General features: G+C 36.7%; 1 protein-coding gene across 6 annotated transcripts; it reads right to left on the reverse strand.

Moving 5' to 3' along the window:
* Positions 1-37: 37 nt before the first annotated feature.
* LOC131435163 (prominin-1) lies at positions 38-23,579 on the reverse strand. 6 transcript variants are annotated; one of them, XM_058602772.1, is made up of 11 exons: positions 22,981-23,579; positions 22,677-22,921; positions 15,093-15,195; positions 14,876-15,029; positions 14,748-14,803; positions 14,447-14,682; positions 14,105-14,388; positions 12,326-14,048; positions 7,450-7,551; positions 508-621; positions 38-221 (listed from the first exon to the last, which is right to left on the reverse strand). In XM_058602772.1, exons 3-11 carry the CDS (start codon positions 15,093-15,095, stop codon positions 101-103), a joined length of 2,793 nt encoding a protein of 930 aa, XP_058458755.1. In that variant the 5' UTR covers positions 15,096-15,195; positions 22,677-22,921; positions 22,981-23,579; the 3' UTR covers positions 38-100. The 6 variants fall into 6 exon arrangements, with proteins under 6 accessions (XP_058458755.1, XP_058458750.1, XP_058458753.1 ...); XM_058602767.1 differs by having other exon boundaries at positions 14,748-14,818; XM_058602773.1 differs by lacking the exon at positions 38-221 and adding an exon at positions 228-390 and having other exon boundaries at positions 14,748-14,818.
* Positions 23,580-24,036: the final 457 nt, after the last annotated feature.

Consider the following 24,036-nt stretch of genomic DNA (forward strand, 5'->3'; position numbering starts at 1 on the left):
TCAAATACCTTACTAGAAAGTGAAACGAAACAGACTGTTTAGTTGTTTCACACTATATTACTGAATGAATCCTATAATGTAAGCTGGGATTATAAAAACATTAGACATCTTCGAATATGAGATCTAAATCTTTGTTATTCTGGTCGGTGTCTAGGCCATCCAAGCTGATTTCTTCCTCGGTGCTAGTGCTTTTGGTTGTAGAAAAATTCACCATTCGTGACCTGCAGAAAATAACAACGATTTTGTGGGTGTTGTGGTGTTCAGTATGATTTAATAAACTTTGGTGGTAGAGTGAATATATGATAGGTGGGACACTGAGATCACCAATTAGATCTATCAATGTCCGGCAGTACGCTGACTGGGGTAAGAGTGGACGTTGCCAGATGCGATCTAAGGTATCAACCAATTAACGATATCAACATTAGAGGATTGAAAAAAGGGAAAATTTGTTCATTAGTTCGATCATGAATGAGTCAATGAAGTGAAATGTCTTGAAGAGATAGTCACCTTTGATTTGTAGACCATCTGCTGGTCGGTTCTTGTGGTGGTGGTGGATGCTGCATCTGCTGCTGATGATGATGGTGTGGAACACCCGTTCCGGATAGGGTGGAATCAACATTTCTGAAAAAAAATCAAAAACCAACGATTAGAACTCACGGCAGTTAGAGTCCACTACTCTATTGGCTGTATGTCGATAGGGACAAAGATTGTCAAAATGAAATTTCATGAAAAATATAACCCAATTTTCTTGACGCCTTTGTGATGACATATATTTGAGAATCACACCACGCTGTTTTTTTACGCGGGGGATACGTTCCGCACAAACAAAAACGCTTAAAAATACGGTGTATCTTTGGAAATCCGCAAAAAACGCAAAATTGTTTTTTTTTTTGTTGAAAATATCTTCAATAATTCATAAACATCCGGAGCTGGGGTTATCTCGACAAAAATTTGTTTGAAAAACTTTTGGACATTGACATTCTCTAAATAGAAAAAAAATTCGATGCCAAATTTCTTAGAAATGCATGAAACGTCGAGATTTGATGTAAATCGAAATATTCCTAAGAGCAAAAGGAATGTGTAACTTCGGAAATTTGCTTAAAACAAACGCGTAACATTGAAAATCCGCGTAAAAAAGACCTCAGTATAAGTTAAATTAACCACTGGTACATAAGGTTTTTTAACGAGGGTTACGTGCCGTGTTAAAAAAACATGTAAAACAAAACCCTGTTAATTGCGGAAAGCGTACTGAAAAAAACGTGTGGAAAATTGCACGTAATAATCACGAACATGATGAGCTGCACGTCAACGCATACTGCCGACACTGCCAGCGCTATATCATTCCAAGTGATATAAAATATTATATTGTTCGATATGAGGAAGAGTCGAAAATATTGGAAAATTCGACGGCTCCATGAGACTAGAGTTGTGGTCGACTGAGTACCTGTATATGTATGTCATTCCTCAAAAAACCCTTTTATACTCAGAACTTAGATACAAGGTAGTTTGAGTTGACTAATCCGATCATTTATTGTGAATCTCAAAAAAAAAATATTCTTACGAATTTCGAGTTTTTAAAATTCGAATAACCAAAACCGAGCATATTTTTATTGTATCCCCTTATTTTTAACTTATGACATACATTGCTATATGTTTCAGATACAAGAATTTACCTTAGTATAAGGAGTGTATCGAAAATAAGCTATCCACAAATTTTTCTGTTAAATTATGATAAAAAACGATATTTTATTCAAACTAACGATTGATCCTTTATTGTACGAGGTTAAACTTGAGCATAATGAAAACCGGATGAAATTTAAGTTATCACAGAAAAAAAAGATGAAACTTACACGACATGTAAACCGATAGTACTATGAAATAGACATCAGTTAAAACCATGATTTAGTTTTTCATTGAACAATATTGTATATTTACAAACCGTTTCGTTTTGTAATGTAAATTTCCATTCAATTGCCTGCTCCAAATATGTGCATGAAAATAAATGTAAAATCACAAAATATTTTTATCTGTGTATTCCTTCACGAATTTTCGAACCTTTGACCGAACACTCTTCATCAAGATTCGGACAAGTGTTGCATCGCATTTTTTGGACGCTTAAGCCCAAATTTTTTGAACTCCTGCATGTTCCCAGCTTACCAGTCTTCTTGAAGACCCTCTTCACGATTGCCCAGTAACGTTCGATGGGTCGAAGCTGAGGCCAATTTGGTGGATTTATATTTTTCTCAACGAAATGTATACCATTTTCCGCAAGCCAATTGAGAGTGGTTTTGGCATGGTGAGCCGACGCTAAATCCGGCCAAAATTGTGGAGGTGTACTATGCTTCTTATATAAAGGCAGCAATCTCTTCTGGAGACACTCAGATCGATAGTTTTCTGCATTTATAGTTCCGGTAGTGTAAAAAATAGTTGACTTCAAACCACCGGAACATATTGCTTGCCATACCAGTACCTTTCGACCGAATTTCTCCGAACCTATCCACTCACATCCTCCCCAATGACGACAGTAAAGTATTGTGGACCTGTAGGAGTTTTTGAGTCCTCCTTTATATAAGTCTCATCGTCCATCAAAACGCATGCATCCGGACACTGCAAAGGACGCGAATACAATTTCCGGGCCCTTGTTGCTGCTCGCTTCTTCTGTTCTATACTTTGTTTCGAGATTTTCTGCTTCTTGTAGGTCTTCAGGTGATTTCGCCTCTCTCGCCATTCCGACACTCGCTCCTGCTTTTTTGGCCAAATCACGTATTGCCATTGATTTGTTCTTCATGATTAGAGATACCACTTTCTGGTTCAGTTTCGGGTTGGAAGAACCGGGTTTTCTACCTCTTACTGGTAGCTCATCCAAAGAATAGTGTTCCCCAAACTTATTAATGATAGTTTTAACACTGACATGATGAATTCCAAACCGCTTCGCCAATTTTCGCATAGTAATACCCTTCTCACTTAGCCATGTGTCCAGAACCTTAATTTTCGCTTCCTTTTCAATACGCGACATTTTGAAGACGCAGAATTTCAACCGCAGAAACAAGTAAACAAACGAAGGCTGACAGCTCAACGCACAGCATGCTGTGATCTGAGCATAAAAAATCATCACAAATACATGCGTACAGCACAAATGTATTAGGATAGCTTATTTTCGTTACACTCCTTATAGGGGTGACCGGGGCTAGTTGGCCGAAGGGGCATGTTGGCGGAGTGGCTTTTATGGAGTATTAGGCCACCCATGCACCGACGTAATTTCAGGTGTTTTTGTGTCGTCGTTTGTGCAGGAACCCGTTTATACTTTTTTCGGAATTTTTGAGTAAATTCAGGTTTTTGTACAGTAATAGGCGTAACGCGATTCAATTATCATCCTAACGCCAAAAACATAGGACGGCTGGAAATGGCATTCAAAACCCTAAAACATAGTATGATGGATTACAGTGTTCTCTTATTTCTGTTAGTGTAAATCGCGGTTGTTCCCGAAAACATCCATTGGGGTAGGTTGACCGAGTGTTGTGCGGAGTTGGTTGGCCGAGATGTAAATTTGGTGTATTCGTGAAATGTAAACTTTTTTTCTGAGTGAACTTAAATGTTACGCTAATGTTGATGATTATAAGTGTTCTATTCATAGTTAATTAATATGCACACGAGTAAAAATCGATTGCCGGTACCATGATTAAAAATCATGAAATCATGAATCATGTCTATCATGAATAATAAGTCATGATTTCATGTGTAAAATGATTAGTATCATGAACAATAACACATCTTTCATGAACATTTTCATGATATCAATCATTTTGCTTATGAAATTTCATGAGAAGGTATGTTTCATGATTAAAAAATCATGGTACCGGTAATAGATTTTTATCCGTGCGTATACATATTACTATTCGCTCAGTATTATTATTCCCTCATACATATTATTTACTACAGTTTTCTTATGAGAAGTGATGTCTGCTCGATTCTCTCTTGTTTTTTTCTCTCCTCTCATGTTTTCAATTGATCTGAGTTATTTCCATTAATAAACGTTTTCCAAACTTACATTTATATCTGTTGTTGAGCGAAAAAGTTACACGGATAAAATTCCTATTCTAGAAATGAGCAAATCGATTCAAGAGTATATTTTCATGTTATGATAATACACCATGTTTAAAAGTTCTCGGATCATGAACCATTTCGACTGATTTCGCTGAAATTCAAGCGTAACGCACTTTACATTGACGGGTGTAGCTTCAGGCACGTTACCGCTACGATGGTGATATTTGCAACATAAATTCAGGCGTTTTGTTTTAAAATATGAAGATTTCAAATACGTATTTAATGGAACGACTAACATATGTTTTACGCGATTTTGAATTATGTCTCAAACTCTATGCAATCGAATAGCAAAGTGAAAGGCACTGCGAATTACTTCTAATCTGAACCATTTAAATTAATAATATAAATATTGCGTTTTTGAAGAGCGACAGCATGACGTAGCGTGTTTACTTGCGTTATTGTTCCGGTTTTGATTTTGTGTTTGAGAAATCGCTTAAACGAACAGCATAAAAGCCCCCTGTGAATCGAATTTCATAAAAACAAACTTTTGTCTAAATTTTGCAAATATATCGTATGCAAAATCGTCTTATTTTACATACTCAGGTGGAACAATACTGCCTGTGTTGTTATATCTATGGAACAAATTAAAGTGGTCGAACAAGGAATAGTGTTCCAAATTTATAGTCGAATTTTTCGGTTTACACTAGCTCTCGGAATATTCAAGCAACAACAATAACCAAATATATAAGAATACATTCAGTTGTATTCATACAAATAGTATCGTTGATCAAATGAAAGGCGTACCCGTGCTTAGTCTTTTATGATATCAATTCTCTGTTCTTTATCTTTATGCTGTCAATTCTCTGTCTCCCGATGGGTAAAAAATTTCCATTTCTTATTATGAATATGCCTCAGGATCAAGTAAACATTTTAAGTAGTAATTGTTTTGCAATGTCTTTTTTTATCTTACCATTATTCTATTAAGGAAGGGGTAGGGTTTTACATGATAAAAAGCGTCATTCGAACAACATTTTGTAATTTTTTCGTGGAATAATATTGAGAAATAAGTCAGAGAAGAGATATTTTTTAGAACGCTTCTTGAAAATCATGATTTGCGGTATCCTGAGATACAGCGTAGACTAATCAGAAGTCGACAAATCAAAGCAGCACAGTTAGAGTAGAAGTTTTTCTAGACTCCAACGTTTCCGTTTAATTGTTTGAATTTTTTATGGTTGTTCAAAGTCAAAACTATGAATTTTCACGAAAAAATCCGTTATTTTGTAGCCGTAAAACCTCCCCAAAGTAACAAACAACGAAAAAGAAAACGTTGGGGTCTGGTTTTTTTATATGTAGAAAGTATGTGCAAAATTTGAAAAATATTGGTGGAGTACTTTTTGAATGACAATGGACATGGACTTTCTAAACCTGCTTTCGAGAAAAACGCGTTTAAAGTTTTTTGTCAATAAAATCATTGAACACAATTTATTACTCAAGGGAACCTGTAGGGTCTAACATTTTCCTAGAATCATATTTTTTCTTTTATAATTTGTTGTGATGAAACATTTCAAGAGACCTTTGTCATGTTTTAAAGTCAATCGAAGCAGAAATCTTGAACCTGTGTGCCGAGCTCTTACTTCTTCGCAGTATGGGATAAGCAAAGATAAAGGCCTATAACTTGTTGATTTTTTTTCCGATAGGCTTGAAAATTTCACAGAGTATAGTTAAAATGTTTTATTATAAGAAAATACAAAGAGAAAATAAATGTATTTTCAAATGTGTTAGACCCTCCCCTCTCCTTAAGCAACCTATAAAATCACTTGAGGCAGAAGGTTCAAAGTAATTCCCGGGTAGAAAATTGGAGTCACGAGTTGTAGTATTTCCGGGTATCAACGATCCTTTTGTATTCAGTGACCGACTGTTTTTGGTGGCCTTTTTCAAGGAAAATTTGTTTGTATGTTTTTTTACCAGAGCATGGTCACTAAAAACGGTCGAAACGTCGGACATTTTATGAGAAATTTGAGAACATAAAATTTTGGTTATGCTAACATTTATATAAATATTTGAAGCGAGGTTCTACGAAGCAGTTAAATAGAGAAATTCATTTACAATTTAGATAAGTTAGCTCGTCTTTGGATCTTGTTCTATAGAAGAAAACTTTAGAATTTGCAGTCTCTGAGTAATACTGCAGCCGAAAATCAGATTCACATGAAATTCATTTTTTTCTATGTGGCAATAGTGTCGTCTTTCCTCTGAATATAAGTTTGTTGAAATCGGTTCAGTTCGAGAAAAATAAAGAAATATTTGTTGCAATTTTAGACACATTTTTCATTATAATTCCCGCTGGACGTAAGATCCATATGAAATTTTTAAAACATCTGTGACACTATAGTGCCTTTCATTTCATACACACGGACATTTTGTGGACATTTCTCGATGAATTAATGAGTAGTATATGACACTTGACCCCTCGAATATCAGTTTAAAATTCAGTCTTCACAGTGATTGCATAGCCTTTCTTGATGAGAAAGGCAAAACTAGTTTTAAATCACCTTAAAATATTTTGTGAATTTAAGTCTATTCTCATGCACAAATCTGGAGCAAGCAATTAAACATAATGTTACTTTTTAATTCTATACGTTTCAATATAATTTAATCGCAAAACTAAGCGTTAGTTGAAAGATACAGTTCTATTGATTGAAAATTCAATGCAATTCAATCAAGTTTTGCATCGATGATGGTTTTCAATCAAACTTTCAATTCAACCTATGTATATTCCATGTAACTATTGATTTACATGTCGTGTAAATTTCATTATTTCTTTCTGTGTAAGTGACATTATTTGTCACGCACACAAACAGGCAAACCAAAGCAAAGTCCAAGTAGTACATTCTGACAAACCTCGTGTTTCTAAAGGTAACTTCAAATTCCAGATCGAACATCCTAGATGTTGCTTTTGAGACCACTGTCTTACTCCTGAACTTTTGAGCTAGATCGACTTATATACATTTATAAACAAAAACAACACATTTTAAATCGATAGATTCTAACTACTTCTTAGCTAGTGCTGATAATGACGGTTATATTGAAAAATAACCTACAGAAACTCTCGACAAGACTCTGCCAGTTCCAAAAATCGCTGATTATAAAGTTTTATTAAAAAAACTCGATTTTTTTGGAACTGTGAATGAAATTGTAATGCATAATGCATAAAATTAAATTGTCAAGACTACCAAGCAGGAAGAGATTATGATTCGGAGTAAAAAATAAAAATAAAAGTCTATATTCAGTAAATTTTTGTTTGTGAAATTTGCATTTAGACTGCATATTTTTAAGATTTGAAGTGGAATTGAATCAGGTCAGAAGTGAGGAAATTTAATCCAAAGTGCTCTTGAACGAAATAGTTACCTTTGAGAGTACCAATGGCTAGATGATTCCTGCGGCGGCTGATGCTGCTGTTGCTGGAGATGATGAAGTGCTCTTGAGTCGGATCCGGTAGTATCAGTCGTCCTGCAACAATATGTAAGACCCGTTAAAGCCATTCGAAAGACTACGTGCAAACTAGAGTGGAGTCTATTGATGTTGATACACATTCAAAATATATTACAGATTGCGGTACTTTTGTACCGAAGTTTTAACTACTGAGAGTTCGCTAAAAATTTCAATGATCAATTGTTAGACGCGGTTAGACTTATATCAGCATTTTTCATGAACATTATCTTCTGTTATAAACTTGTTACTCCTTCAAAGATTTGTGTTTTAGTCCTTGTTAAAACGACATGCGAATTCAATTATGTAATAAAAACCGCGAAAATGTTACCGCAAAGACCGGGCTCGAACCCGTTGCTAACTCCTAACCGGGGAAATTGTTCTGCCAATTATGCTACCCTGCGTATGAAACCACATGAAGAGAAAGTCCAATTGACTAGAAGGAAACCAGGCATGCTGCGCTGTACCTGGTCACTACGGCATTTAACTTTACAGTCCTATATCTACGGGAACAAATTCAACAGAAACATACAACCTACACTTCATCATTTTCAATATATTGTGTTCGAGATCACAATCGTCACCGCTTCTCTACCTACACACAATAAATTAAAACAAAATCTTGAATCAGTGTCATAATTCCCCAGTAGCCGCACAGTGGTCCAAAACTGGAAAAAGACGGTCAAAAGTTTTACCAGCAGGGATGCCAGGTCATTTTTTCAAAAATCTGTGACCATCCAAAAACTCTCACTATTTCCTACCGCTCTGTAAGTTTTGGTGCTAAACTGTGATCAATTTTGAAAATCTATGATGATCGATTTCAGAATCTATGTAAATCTTAGACTATTTTCAGAAATATGTGAAAATCGGTGGCATTTTTGAAATCCGTGCAAAAGATTGAAAATCTGTGAAACACAGGTCTGTGAATTTGGCATCCCTGCTTACTAGTACGGTGAACTGGTGAGCTGCGGTTCTTTTAAAAAGAGCTGTGAGCTATCAGCTGACTTTAAAGATTCGATTTACTGGCATAGCTCAGGAGCGAATTGCACATCTCTACGCTCACTACAAGAGTGAGTTACAGAAATAACAGACGCGTGACACCCTCCGTTTCTTAACCATTCATGGTTTCAGCATGGCCATGGCATGAAAATGAATCACACGAATAGTTCTCAGGATATTCTCATTGGAATATAAATTGGATTTGGAATATATTTTCCTATAAGTATTGTAAAAGTTTGCTGCATTAAGTTGCATATTTCGATTCAGTACAAGGTTTCCTAGGTAAAAATAGGTAAAACGACGTATAACTTTTCTAGAAAAGAATGAACCTATGCATTACCTTCTCCAAAATTAGGTGATTTTATATTTTCTTCAATTATTTCAAATAAAGTATGTATAAAAAACTAACTTGAAACAAGTTATGATTAGAAAACTAGTTTTAAAGGGGTTGTCATAATTCAATAACTGAAAGTAACTTTGAAAAGGCCTAAAAAAAGTTCCATCGAGTTCCACTTAGATTTTTTTATAGTATTGAGCATATCTTTTCCTAAAAAAATTGTAAAAATCGGCTGCATAAAGTTGCAGTAAGGTAAGGTTTAAGGTAAGGTGTAAGGTTTTATCATAGGAAAAATAAATGTAAAATGTTCTGTTATAACTTTGCCAGGTAACAATGCACTACCTTCAACAAAAATATAGGATTTTTTATTTTCTTCGATTATTCCAAAAAAAGAATGCTTAAAAAATAACTCGAAACAAGTTACGTACGTACGTATTTTATACGTATAAAATGCTTATTCAGTCGATACAAATTCTTGCATCGAAACACTGTGTAATAATATTTTCAGTTTACTCATATGCTGCAGCAGACAACTGCCTAACTCACATAGAAACTGCGAAAAAGTGTTTTAGTTCATAGTTGTGTTCATCAGACTATTTCTAATCTGTTTTTTTTGTTACATACTGATAAAACCTAAAACAAGCTCAATATGGATCCACGTTCTTAGACTAAATAAAACCGGTGATGGATGAAGCAAATCAAAATGTGCTTCAAATCACATTAAAATGAAGTTTGAGTTCTTCGAGAGGCATGACAAAATGTCAATCTAATAGTTTTTCAATTGAAGTATATGTTTAACAAAAATTTGACGGTTTTGATACAAAATTGTTCTGATTTTTTCTCCAAAAAATTTTAAACTGAGTTATTCCTATCTTCTCCTCGTTCTGCTCTTATATACTCATAAATTCGATTTAACATTGCAAATATAGTATGGAAAACAAGTTCCTAAAATATTCTGAAACCTTTCCTAAAATTTCAATAGCTCAATACTGGGATTAACATTCAAAGAAAATATGTTTCTAAAAATCCAAATATTCAAAGGTTTATATATAATTCTAGGAGTTATTTTATTTCATGCACGAAATTAATTATCGAAACCCCCCGTTTACAGGAGAAGCTCTCCTTAATTTTATCAGTCGAAGCCAGACCCATTTTTTATACAAAATTCAAATAAAAGTTCGTATTGCCTTATAGGATTGATATTATTGATAAAGGTTGATTGGTCTTGGTGATTGATGACTGACTGGCTTTGTGAAAGCGCTTACGTGTGTCAGATAGACGTCAGTTAGCAGGATGATGTTGAGTCAATTCAGTTTGGCATCAGTCTTGTTCATGTCAAAACGTGTACGTTTTTACTGTTTTTTTCAACTTACTATTTTTTTGCGTATGTTTGATTTGTATGCACCGTAACGACGTCCTGGTTATTGTTTTTGAAAATTTGTTTCGTGTTGAATCCAGTGCTTGCTGTGCGGGACAAAACCGGAAAAAATTGGAACTAATCCGGACACATAATGTTCGACTTGAAAATCTTAACGGATTCTTGAAACATACATGGCTTCATTTTCTTCGCGCTTAATAAGGTACCTCGGTTCGATTCGAAAACTATTCGATTTTGGGTTGGTTTGGGTTCTGCACGACTTGGTACGAAAACCAACGCACATTTTCCTAAATCAAAAATTGGTAATTCTAGCTGAAGGTTGAAGTTACATAACGGTAGTGATAACTTGGGTAAAAACCTAGTTGTAATGGATGTTTTTTTTAATTTCCAAAAAGTGATTTTTCAAAATAGTAAATCTTCAAACTTTTACTAGCCGACGGCACCTTAACCATGTCCGATTTAGATAAAATTTTTCATAGGCACCTATTTGAAGTGTTAAATCCACCCCTTTTCAAAATTGGATTCATGTATTCCTCATTCATACGATGATTGCAAAAATTTCGTTCGAAAAAATCTCGTCTTAGGCGCCACTGGAGCTCATCGCGTAAAATAATGGCACAATCTGGTGCAGTGCGGTAAAATTCAATTTTCAATCGAATAACATAAGATGAAAATGAAATGTATGGCCACTGACCGTCAGCATATTCCTACTAATTCATTTGAATTTGTCTGCCATTTTCAAGTGAAGCTCCCAGAATTAATCGTCAGTTGAATAATCGTACCTAGTTATTTGAAGTTTTCTTGCTCAGTTTCAAGTGCCAAGTAGTCTAGCTGCTTCGTTGTTTTCGCTCTTGGTAGTGAGCAAGTTCAAATGAATAGAATTATAAATGAAGTAAAGTATAAAAATTGAAACTGAATGAGGAAACTATTAATTTATGTATATTCTGTAAATGATATTTCAGCTATCTAATTTGTCTTTCATCTATTATCTCGAATCAATTCGAATGTTTACATGAACCTCATTTGAAGGCAGCTTTCACACTATTGAAAGACATATTTTGTTACTTCAAGAGATCAACTGACGGTGGTAAAACTGAGCTTCGATTGGAAGAGAAACGAGTGAAAAACTGAATGCTGCCCGTTGGTACGTCAGCGAACGTTGTATGTGTCGGATCAGAGTCATTTCGCAGAAAGCCGTTTCGCCGAAAGTCATTTCGCCGAAAGGGTTATTTCGCCGAATGACATTTCGCCGAATGGGTCACTTCGCCGAATGCCATTTCTCCGAAAGCCATTTCGCCGAAAGGGTCATTTCGCCGAATCCTGAAATCGTAATTAGAATTGATTTAAATTAAAGACAAACGAAAGATGATAGCGTTAACGCCCGTTTTGTTAACCTACCATTGTACTTCTTGAATAATGTTTGATTGTTGTACTCTTGAATAAAGATTGATTCATGAACCTCAGAAAGTAGTTCCCAAGAAAACTTGTTGACTATTAGCTAGTAAGCATCAAAGCAATTGCATAGGTGTATCTACTAGGCAAATGTAGGTGGTATTTTCCGTTTATTAAGTGAAAATGAAAAAATACTAATGCGGCTACGCCACATCGTTTGGGTTCATGTGCTGTCCGACCTCGCTACCGCTCGTTCGGACCTGAGTAGACCGGGCAAACGAGACAGTTACAGGTTTGTATGCAAGAGGTATGACTCAGCTGGCGTCGGCTCGACGGCTTTGTGCCGCCGAGCCATCTTGGCTTCGGTTATGTGGCTGCGTCACATCAGTTATACAGGAGACATAACATGCAGGAGATATGACCCTTACGGCGAAATGACCCTTTCGGCGAGATGACCCTTTCGGCGAAATGACCCTTTCGGCGAAATTACCTATTCGGCGAAACGACTTTCGCCGAAATGGCATTCGGCGAAACGACTTCCGGCGAAATGGCTTTCGGCGATATGACCCGCTCCCGTATGTGTCAGAGTGTGAAGTTTACTGCAGTAGGGTGATCGTCAATGTATTTTACATTCAGTTTCAAATTAATTGAATGAAGTTTTACTGCACTGGTCCGGTGTTATAACTTACCCGTAGTAATTGCTGTTGGTATGCTGCAACTTACTCGAAAGCAACTCCAAGCGACGGTAGGTGGTAGACATCATCAATGATACGGGCGTTGCGATTGCCCACAGAAACAGACAAACAAACGATGCGAACCAAAGCCCGTTCATTGGATCCATAATTTGATGACAGAATAACATTCTCGCTGCATCAAATATATCAAAAAGCGGACGGCAGCTTGCGCAACTGTCACTCAGTATTACGCTGGAATGATTCTGATAAGCTTCGAAATGGGCCTTTAGACGGTTTCGAAATAGATAACTTTTGTTGTGGCAAACAGCAGCCGCTTCGACATCCAAGTAAGATTGTGCATTGCGCAGATGAATCAGACTTTTGTTTAGTTCTGATGCCCATGGGTGAATTTGCAGTTCCAGTGCTGTTAGATGGTACACGATGTCACTACGCAGTTGTTCCAATGGATGCAGCAGTGATCCTTGTAGTCGTTTCGCTCGACTTCCCAGAGTTGCCATCCTAGAAGATGTGGCTACATCCTGAATCTGAGCCGATACTCGCTGTAACTGGTCGATGAACGTTACCACATCCTTATCTGGTGAAATTTGAGTTAAATCTGTTCGAAAAGCGGCCAAATTAACATCCGAATCATTCAACATATCTTCTAAAACGGCTTGAATATGAACCGTAAACTTGATGAAAGGAGCTTCCGACGCTGTTAACTGTTCTATCGCGTTTCCCAAATAAGGGCTGGTATTGTAGTCCATTATAGATGAAACATTAATCAAACTTTCTAGTTGAAAGGTTGAGAACGCACCACGGTTCCGTTCGCACTCGTTGATGGCCGTGGCCAACGATATATTCACCGAGAGTGTTTTATTCGGATCGGCTGCTTTCAATAGTTTTTCGATAATTCCATTCGGAGGCTCCACTGAATAAATCAATCCTGGTTTGTCTAACAGCTTACCGAGAATCGAATAGTCCGGTTTATCGTACAGGGGGTGGCATATAAAAACATGTCCGTGAGCCCCCAAAAGCATTTCAATCATGGTGAATCCCGACAAGGCGATACTGCTCACACAAATGACGATCGCTCCAACGATAAGTGTTATACCAGCTTTATTATCGGAATGGCAACACCCGCAACTTAACGCACCCAACAGCAAGAACGTTACCAATAGCGTACAGACGGTAGCCGTAAGTCCAGTTATCCATAGAATTTTACCAATATCCCGATGATAGTCGAATAGAGAATCCGAAAAGTTTGCCGTTTTTGACACCTCTTCTACCAAGTTATCGATTGTGTTCGATAATGCATAAGTCGATGAAAACGTTGCATTACTCAATTCATCTAAATGCTCGTTAATGTGCTCCCTTGCTATAGTCGTGCTGTTTTTTAATTCCATACGGTAGTTCCTAAATATGGATCTGGCGACGGTTAACTCTTGGGTTAACAGTTTCATTGTACTGTTCTTACCGGCTTCACCCATTGACATCAGCTTTGCTAAAATAGGATCATTCTGAATTTTCTGAATCCGTTCTATCTGCCCAGATTCCTCGAAGCTTTTGATTTTCAGAGTATCGCACAGCGGTCTGTCTCGGTAGCTGCACTGTCTTTGCAAAACGGAAAGTTGAATCTGTAATTCATCCAATCGATATTCCGCTTCGTATGATATTTTAGCTGCTCTGGCCAGTGCTTCTTGAAGTAGAAATATCCTTCGTGATAAATTATTACTACCTGTAACATGCCGTCTCCGAATTAAACTGGTTTTATTTTAATGTGTGCCAACTCACTTGTACTGATGTCCATGATGGCTTCAAAAATGATTTCTATGCCGGTAAACAGCGATAGCTGATTCTGAATCGGTTCTCCTAGTAACTTGTCTATATCTTCTAGGTCGCTCTTGATCCTATCGACGGTAGTCGACAAACCCTCGAAAATCACGAAAGATATCTGTTGTTCAGCATCACGAAGAAAGGTTTCCACATCGACCATAGACGATCGTACTACCACCGGAGCTTGATCGATTGCCGATGCGATTTGTTCATTTGTTACAAACATTACGATTACACCCGCTCTGTAAAAGAAAGCAGTCATCGATTTTGCGACCCCAGGGCAAATCTAATTGAACCTACATCAATAACAGTATGATTATCTGAAGGGTCAGACTAAGGCATCTTCGCCGGCATTTAAGTGATTCTTCCAATGACAGTTCTTCGGCTTGTATAATTGCATCTACTGTCGGTCCGGAATTCATATCATCATCCGCTGTCTTCGAGCATCCCCATGCAATAGTGTAGCATAGTGGGATGAGCGAAACTAGGAAAAATATCGCTATAAGGCATATGTAGCCAGACTCCACCTTAAGGGCCTGTAGAAATATTTTTATTTATTTTTAGGTTCAGTTTTGAACCTCGAAAACCGGAATCGACTTACCTCCATGATGAGTTGCAAGAACGAAACCCGCGTATGAAAGGCATCTCGCAGTAACTCTAGAACACAATAGGCTTCAATGGAGCTTTTGGTGGCCAAACATCTATCAGTTCTACGATAACCGAACTTACCTACTGGCAGATCGTAAGGAGTGATATACGACAGAAACGTTGACAGGTAGGAGAAAATAATAGTTCCCTGAGTGATACCAAGTGTTGGAATTATGTACGCTTCGGTAGCAGTAGGCTCCGGAAAGTCCTGAGGAACTATTGGTGCTAAAGCTTCCTGTTTCAACGAAAATAGCATTCTAATTATGATAAAAAATCTTTAAAAAAAACAAATACATACCATATTCTAAATACAGTTTCGATTGAGTGATATGACCCTTTTTGTGTCCGGAAGTATGGTTTTCATCGTTGCTTCTGTTTCGTGTGCATACCCACGGCCTTCACTGCAAGGAAACGTATTTACTTAGTCAAGCCACAAAGAATTATCAGTTTTCTAAAGTTAATTAACCATAATAAACTAGTTCAAATATTATGTGTTGAGCCTTTTTGAAATATCTGGACAGGTATTCCCAATTTATATATGAATCCTGAATTCGTTACAAAAAATAAGTTCGTTGATAATTTTATCATTCATACAACAATTTCATCAATTCATACAATTTGACAAGAACCGATACGTTTTGAAAACCATAGAAACATTTTGCATATCTTAGATAGGACTATACGGGGGTGGATGTAGCAAGTGCCTTGAATAGGGGGGTGTAATGTTTGTAACGGCATAACTCCGAAAGTACTGAATGGATTGCTATCGAACTTGGCACATGTACTTCTAGCTCTTCAGAAATGGTCATAAGCGTATTTTTGTAGTAGAGTGAGTGTAACAAGTGTCATTAACAAAGAGGGGTCATGAAAATATTCATATAACAGATCGGCTGAAAAGTTCGTATCGTTTCTATGAGAGGGCACCACTAGAATTAAATCCATACCATTTTCAGTTAGTACCAACCTTCAAAAGATACGTGTATAAATTTGACAGCTGTCTGATTATTAGTTTGTGAGATATTGCATTTTGAGTGAAGCTACTTTTGTTATTGTGAAAAAAATGGAAAATAAGGAATTTCGTGTGTTGATGAAACACTACTTTTTGATGAAAAAAAGTGCCGCCGATACCAAAAAATGGCTTGATGAGTGTTATCCAGACTCTGCACCGGGCGAAGCAACAATTCGTAAGTGGTTTGCAAAAATTCGTACTGGTCATATGAGCACCGAAGACGATGAACGCAGTGGACGTCCAAAAGAGACTGTTACCGATAAAAATGTGAAAAAAATCCACAAAATGATTTTCAATGACCGTAAAGTGAAGTTGATCGAGATAGCTGACATCCTAAAGATATCAACGGAAAAACGTGTTGGACACGAATATTTGGATATGAGAAAGCTTTGTGCAAAATGGGTGCCGCGTGAGCTCACAATCGATCAAAAACAACAACGAATTGATGATTCTGAGCAATGTTTGGAGCTGTCATATCGAAATAAAACCGATTTTTTTCGTGGATATATAACAATGAACGAAAAGTGGCTCCATCACTTCACTCCGGAGTCCAATCGACAGTCAGCTGAGTGGACTGCACGCGATGAACCGAACCCAAAGCGTGGAAAGACTCAACAATCGGCCGGTAAGGTTATGGCGTCTGTATTTTGGGATTCGCATGGTATAATTATCATCGACTACCTTGAAAAGGGAAAAACCATCAACAGTTATTATTATATAGCGTTATTAGAGCGTTTGAAGGACGAAATTTAAAAAAAAAAACCGCCTCATTTGAAGTAGAAAAAAGTTTTGTTTCATCAAGACAATGCACCGTGTCACAAGTCGATGAAAACCATGTTGAAATTGAACGAATTGGGCTTCGAATTGCTCCCTCATCCACCGTATTCTCCAGATTTGGCCCCCAGTGACTTTTTCCGGTTCTCAGACCTCAAGAGAATGCTCGCTGGTAAAAAATTTAGAAGCAATGAAGAGGTAATCGCTGAAACTGAGGCCTATTTTGAGGCAAAGGACAAATCGTACTACAAAAATGGTATCGAAAAGTTGGAAGATCGCTATAATCGCTGTATCGCCTCTGATGGCAATTATGTTGAATAATAAAAACGAATTTTGGCAAAAAAATGTGTGTTTCTATTAAACGATACGAACTTTTCAGCCGAACTGTTATCTTGACGAAAATCGATATTTTTTGAAGACCTTAGAAACATTTCGCATACCTTAGATATGATTATATGGGGAATGGATGTAGCAAGAGTCTTTAAAAAAGGGAGTGTAATGTTTGAAATGGCATAAATCCGAAACTACTTAACGGATTTCTATCAAACTTGGCACATGTACTTCATGATCTTTAGAAATGATTATAAGAATATTTTATGGGGAGAGGGAGCGTAGCAAGTGTCCTTAACAAAGGAGGTCATTAGAAAAACTATTTAATTTGACCATAGATACTTTTAGCACAACTTAGATTAGAAAAAATTTTCCATACCTTAGATATGACATATATGAGGGGTGGATGTAGCAAAAAAGGGGGATATAACGGCATAACTTCGAAGCTACTGACACAGGCACAGATGCTTTTCGCTCTTCAGCGATAGTTGTAAGAGTATTTTTATGGGGGAGGGAGCGTAGCAAGTGTCGTTAACAGGGGTCATGAAAAAAATTATTTAATTTGGCGAGAACCGATACTTTTTGAAAACCATAGATACTTTTTGCGCAACTTAGATATGATTATAAGGGTTTTCGGGTGGGGTTGATGTAGTACGTGCCTCTAAAAAGTTGATGTAATGTTTGTAACGGCATAACACCGGAACTACTGAACATTTATTTAGGTAATATAAATCATTACGTTGGGTGAACCATTTTCTTTTCAACACGCTGTCACCCTCGATGCCATATTGAAAAATATTGAAGAAAAATTCATTTCAAGATTTTTCAGATTAATTGAAACATCAATATGATTAAAATCGTCTGAAAAGGTGTATGAATGTTTGATAACTTTCTTATACATATTTTAAACACTCTTCCGATCATATTCATTGAAAAGAATAGATTGTTATTTTCATAGAAATTGATGTGCAATCATCAAAACACGTACATTCAAAGGCGCTTGAAAATTTTAGGCGTACGAAGACATGTTTCTCCATAAAAATGCAGTTCGTTTTCGATTTTCTATATGCTAAAACATAAAAGATTAATTCTACAATATGCAGTATTACCATTTATTTATGTGCAGAAAATTTTAAAAGTTCCATGTTTGTGTTACGAGCAGTTGTATTGAAACTCATTCATTAGAAATTATGTTTGCTATGTTTTTGTAAACATCAATTCAATTCTTGTTTACATTACGTAGTAGTTTCACAATTGTTTTTTCGCTGATTTAATTTCTGTATTTGTAACAGAATCGATGCATGAGTTTTTGTATCAGTTGCACAATAATTATGAATGAATGTTCGTGACTTAAAGATATGTTGCACAAAACAGAAAAATTGCGTTTTTTCCATAACACAATAGTTACTACAATAGTAATATTAACTAATTTGATCAATTGCACAATCTGTAGAAAAATACAGGACAGTAACTTAACGTGCTACTTGGGTAAGAAGGTATTTATAGAGAGAAAGGTAAGATCTGAGATGGGACACTGATCATTCGCAATCTGAACATAAACGGAGTATTATTCAATCAGGTTGTCGTCTAAGTTGTGTTTCATTGCAATTTTTAGAATTTTTTTCGGCCTTCACGAAACATTTCCGAGCATCGCCGAGTAAATCAGCTAGTTTTTACATTAAATTAACAACTACAACTACATAAAGCTTTAAGATAAACCAACCCATAGTTTCTCCCTTTCTAATATAGAAAAGTTTTGCGGTCACTGTGAAAACCGACTTTTGACCCAAGCCCCGTAGAGTCGGATGTTATATATCATTCCACTCAGTTCGTCGCAAATGTTCACAAACTTAGGTCCAAATGAAAGATCTTATGGTCCCTTACGAATCCTGAATTTCATCCGGTTCTGGAATTATAGGGTGAAGGGTACTATAGATTTTATAGTGCAACTTGAAGTGGTGAAGCAAAACACGTAAAAAATTGTAAAAAACCTGAGTTCAAAACTATTCCAATCTGCTATGATAGTCAGTAGACGGTCAAACAAACCGATTCCGGCTATCCTGGTTTCCGGTTCCGATATTCCCAAATTGAACTGAATCACTTTTCTCAGAGATGGCTTAGCCGATTTTCACTAACTTAGATTCAAATGAAAGGCCTTAAGAAATTTCTGAGCATTTATTGGAATGAACTAAATCGCTATTCAAGAAAATAATTTCCATTCAACTACACGATATACAAAAAAATCTTTACTGTTTTGCAGTAATGTCAGAAATAGTAACAGGCACAGATACTAGTATATCGGTGTGCTATTTGCAACCTTCATCGGTGTACCAGTTCAAAATCTGTTACAACATATGGCCTACCGAACCGGTATTTTCTATGAGAATCTGATTGTTATGAGAATAGCATCATTACAACACTAGGTGAATTAAAACTGGTTTTATTTTAATTCACGCTCAAAATTAAGAAGTGAAAAGCTCCCCGTTAACATCTATTCATTCCTTCTATTTTGTTTACTAATTGTTTAGGAACTGTTCCCCACGACACTTGATACGCTCCCTTCCCATTTAAAAAATACCCTTATGACCATCTCTGGAGAGCAATCCGTTCAATAGGTTCGTTATTCCGTTACATCCCTCTTTTTAAAGACACTTGCTACATCCACCTTCATTTAATCATATCTAAGGTATGGAAAATGTCTGCATGGTCTTCAAAAATTATCGATTCTTGTCAAATTTTATGAATTTTTTCATGATCCCCCTGTTAATGACAATTGCTACGCTTCCTTCTCTATAAAAATACCTTTATGACTATTTCTAGGTTTTATAGCAATTCGTGCAGTAGCTACGGAGTTATGTCAATACAAACATTAAACCCCCCTTTTTAAAGGCACTTGGTTCACCCAAACCCCTCCCCCCCCGAATATCCATATAATCATATCTATGGTATGGAATGTTTCTATGGTCTTCAAAATGTATCGATTCTCTTCAAGTTATTTGATTTTTCTCGTGACTCCCCTGTAAAATACACTTGATACGCTCCCTTCCCATTTAGAAATACCCCCATGATCATCTCTGAAGAGCAATCCGTTCAGTAGTTTCGTTATTCCGTTACATCCCTCTTTTAAAGGCACTTGCTACATCCACCCTCATATAATCATAGGTTTTATAGCAATTCGTGCAGTAGCTCCGGAGTTATGTCAATATTAACATTACACCCCCTTTTTAAAGGCACTTGCTACATCTACCCCCCATATAATCATATCTAATATATGCAAAAAATTTTCTATGGTCTTGTAAAAGTATCGATTCTCGTCAAATTAGACAAATTTTTTCAGTATTTTGTCACTTACCACGCTCCCTCCCCCATTAAAACACCCTCATGACCATCTCTGAAATGCAAGAAGTACCTGTGCCAAGTTTGGTGGCAATCCGTTCAGTAGTTCCGAAGTTATGGCGTTACAAACATGCAACATGCAACATACAAGTTATTTTCATTTTATGGAAATTAATTTCAGCATGGCATTGCAACGTAACGACAATCTATTCAGAACTACGCTTTTTCTTTTTGGAAACTAGTTACAAATAAGCCGCCGCAACAAAACATAAGTTTTTTTTATCGCTAGTTCAAAGGAATTTTTATATTGTTATGTATAGAAACACAATCTTTAAATGATTCTTTCTCTACTCATTATCATAAATTCGGAACCGGAAGTAGTATCCAAATTAAAATCAGTAATTTTATACGGGTATGTAAAATCTTTCATTTAATCTAAGTTTGTAAAGATTTGTTTAGCCATCGCTTCAAAAGTCGGTTTTCACAGTGGTTGCATAGCCCTTGTATATGAGAAACACAAAAAATCATCTTTCACTAAGAAAGTGCACCATGTGGGGCGTCAATGAGAAAAAAGATCAAATTGAACGAATTGGACATCGGAATGCTTCCTAACCCACCATATTCTTTAGATCTAGCCGCAGCGACAAGTGGCTCGTTGGTAATCTCAAAAAGATGCTCCAGGAAAAATGACTTGACTTGAATGAAAGAGTTATCACTGCAGGCACCATTCCATTGCTGAAATACGTCAAATTTAGAGATACGGCAATACTTATTTCAATACATCAAGTCTGGCCACAGCATAGTTGAATGTTATAAATGGTATGCGTACTCAGCACAATTTTGTCTTTCGAGTCTAGGTAAAACAAAATCTTGGCATTACATTATTTTTGGGGAATTTGACCATTCTGTTTTAAAAGACTTCACAGCCGATTCCAATCGAACAGAATTATAGCATGGCTAGTACAAAAATCCTAATGATATTAGGAATCCTTCCAGGCCCAGGCTCGAACATATGAAAACTGGATAATAAAATCAGCGCATTCAATGCATAGCATTCGGGTCTTTCGAATCTCCTTGGGCTGTTTATAGTGAGTTGCAGTGAGTTTTGGTGGAAAATGAAATTATTGAGGGAAAATTTCGTATCATGATTTATTAAGACTTTCAACCCGCTTCATTTTTTGGAGAAAAAGTACCATCACTGGCCGGTGGATTCCCGAATTTTTTTGGGATCGGCAAGCGCACATGGATAAATTTCGTGAGGGGCATCCAAAATTAGTTGTTGTGCTAGAAAACTGATTTCGAAAGATCGACATGTCAAAGCATTAGTTTCACTTAATATATTCAATACTGCATAAACATCTGGCCATCAAAAACATCAAAACGGTTTTTTGTGCTGGATTCCGCATCATTTAACAAATGTAAAGAAAATTGTAAAAATCGATAGCGCTCCTAAAAAGACTATAAAATCGTCACGAACGATAAATCATGGATGTTTGCATATGAGCCCAAAATTAAACAACAGTTTTAAGACGAGTCAAGTTCAACAAGTTGTTCACGCACGGAGCTTTTCGAAGTGAAAAATCGTTTGTTTCTTCAGAAAACCGGACATATCACGAACATTCTATGAGAGCAACGTAGAATCATCATCTCTGAATGGTAGATAGAGAATGACTTCTTCAAAATGTTTTGGAGATGTCTTCTTCGTAAAAGTTGGAAAAGTTCTTCGGAAATCGTCTGCATGCAGAAGTGTCTTGATCTCCATGGAGAACCTTTTGAAAAACAATAAAGTCATTTTTGATCATAACCTCTTCATTCAGAGGTTAGCTAAATTTTGTGCTAGGGCACATAACCGATTTTGATATGTTTACGTTTCGTCTTTGACTCATCAGTGCATAGCAGTTCAAATTGAACTGCTTTATGCAAAACTCGGCAGTTCAATTTGAACCGCTAAGCAGACGTAAAGTTTCTGCTACTTACAGAACACTTGTTTTCTTTGCATCGAAATGCAATGTCTATACTGACGTGCCGAACGAAAACGTGTTTTCGACTTTTTCTGGCCGATGCAGGTTTGGTCATTCAGGGGTTAGCTAAATTTTGTTCTAGGGCACCTCTTGTTTATCATACTTAACGAGTAGCCATCGTCCATTAATGATGAAATTAGAATATTATAATTGCTGCTATATTACAAAGAAAAATGTCAATCTTTAAACGGTACAACCAATTTCAAGCTGAGAATAACGTTTCAATGCAACTCGATTCGAGATGCCTCTACCACGTTCTTCACTGACGCTCGCTTGTGACGTGAATTGAATGGGACATTGCTTGCATCAGGGATCTCGGTTGAATGCACTCTTACTCTATACATGTGTGCATTTTACAAAATGACTAGAAGCATGGACAGATTGGAAAAAGTTTACTATTATAGACATTTACTTCTCACTTCGTTCCTGTGGCGTCCTGTTTAAGCGTATGTTAATGCTCCAACGCTCCAATGAAGTCGTGACATGTGGTAGAGAAACTAGATCCGACCTACATATATAGTAGAACAAAACATAAACCTGCTAATCCTTTAGCATTGTGACTGCCGTACATTCAGGATTCATTAAGTACTGAAGGATCCAATCATGGTATCCTAAAGTTGCTGTTTCTTTTCTTGCTCGCTTCAATTACGGATCCTCCTAAAATCGCCCTGTGTCACGGTCCATTGAATTTCAACCATGTCAATAAATCTACTTACTCAAACATTCAAATCTGTTCCATTTGAATAAGGCATTAGATACTCGAAAAAACACAACGGTAATCACCACAACTGTATGAGGTTGGGTGTTCGATGAATTTTCGAAGGAAACCAGCAAAAACCACAAAACTGATGCTGCTTAGTGTATAATCCGGAAAAGTGAAAACCGTGTGTGACCTATCCGATACGGTTGACCACGTGTTTGTTTGCAGTGAATGACCTGAACGGCTCCACTAGTTAATTCTATGGTTAGCACCAATAACTGTGCCGCCACATATTAATTCAATTACTGTACCAACTTTCGATATCGATTTTGCAACTCGACACAATTTCACATCAAAAACTACTTTTCCTTTTGTTCACTTGTCTTTATAAAATATGTTGAAAAGTTTTCTAAATTGGGCCGTTTCTTACACATCCGTTCAATGCAAGTTTGATGATAAACAGACGTCCTATATTCAAACTGTATCTTCTATTAAAATAAAAAATCACAGCCAGGTTAATCCAATTTAATATCTGCGAGCAACTCAATGGCCTATCCTTTGTCCGAAGTCAAACAACCGCACACGCGAAATGCTAACGAAGAACTGAGCCGGGTTTTTGAAACGTGTAACAGGGACTTGGGACAACACCTTCGGAAAATGCGGCAATATCGGAAAAAAGAAGCCTTAGAACTACAGAGGACGCTGTTCGTCGACAATGTTAGAACATAGCGCTGTCAAGAGAACAGTTTTTGACATTTGAATGACTTCAAACCCATGTGCTTGGTGCATGAGAATAACGTGACACCTAACTGTAACGCTTTGGTAACGTCACGTAAGTTCGAGGGGAACGTGTAATACTCGAATTCGTACAGATGCTATCCAATACTCTTTGATCTTATACCTTATGATAAAAAATAACCGGAATTTTCATTTTAAAATTCCCGCGCTTGTCCAATCGGTAAACTTTTATTCTCTCAACGTTGGCAACACTTTTAATACACATTCTGTCAAATTTTGACGCATATCGTACGATTAGTTTTTGTTTGGCGTCTATACAAAGAAGTTGAAAATT

Source organism: Malaya genurostris, chromosome 3 (assembly GCF_030247185.1).
Source record: "Malaya genurostris strain Urasoe2022 chromosome 3, Malgen_1.1, whole genome shotgun sequence".
In the NCBI taxonomy this organism is placed as follows: domain Eukaryota; kingdom Metazoa; phylum Arthropoda; class Insecta; order Diptera; family Culicidae; genus Malaya; species Malaya genurostris.

Bases quoted from the DNA above. Each gene is read 5' to 3' on its own strand.
- LOC131435163 (XM_058602770.1), bottom strand. The intron at 14,389-14,446 runs GTAGGTTCAATT...TTTCTTTTACAG, and splicing joins ATAATCATACTGTTATTGAT to AGCGGGTGTAATCGTAATGT. The intron at 14,049-14,104 runs GTGAGTTGGCAC...GGCATGTTACAG, and splicing joins CATCATGGACATCAGTACAA to GTAGTAATAATTTATCACGA.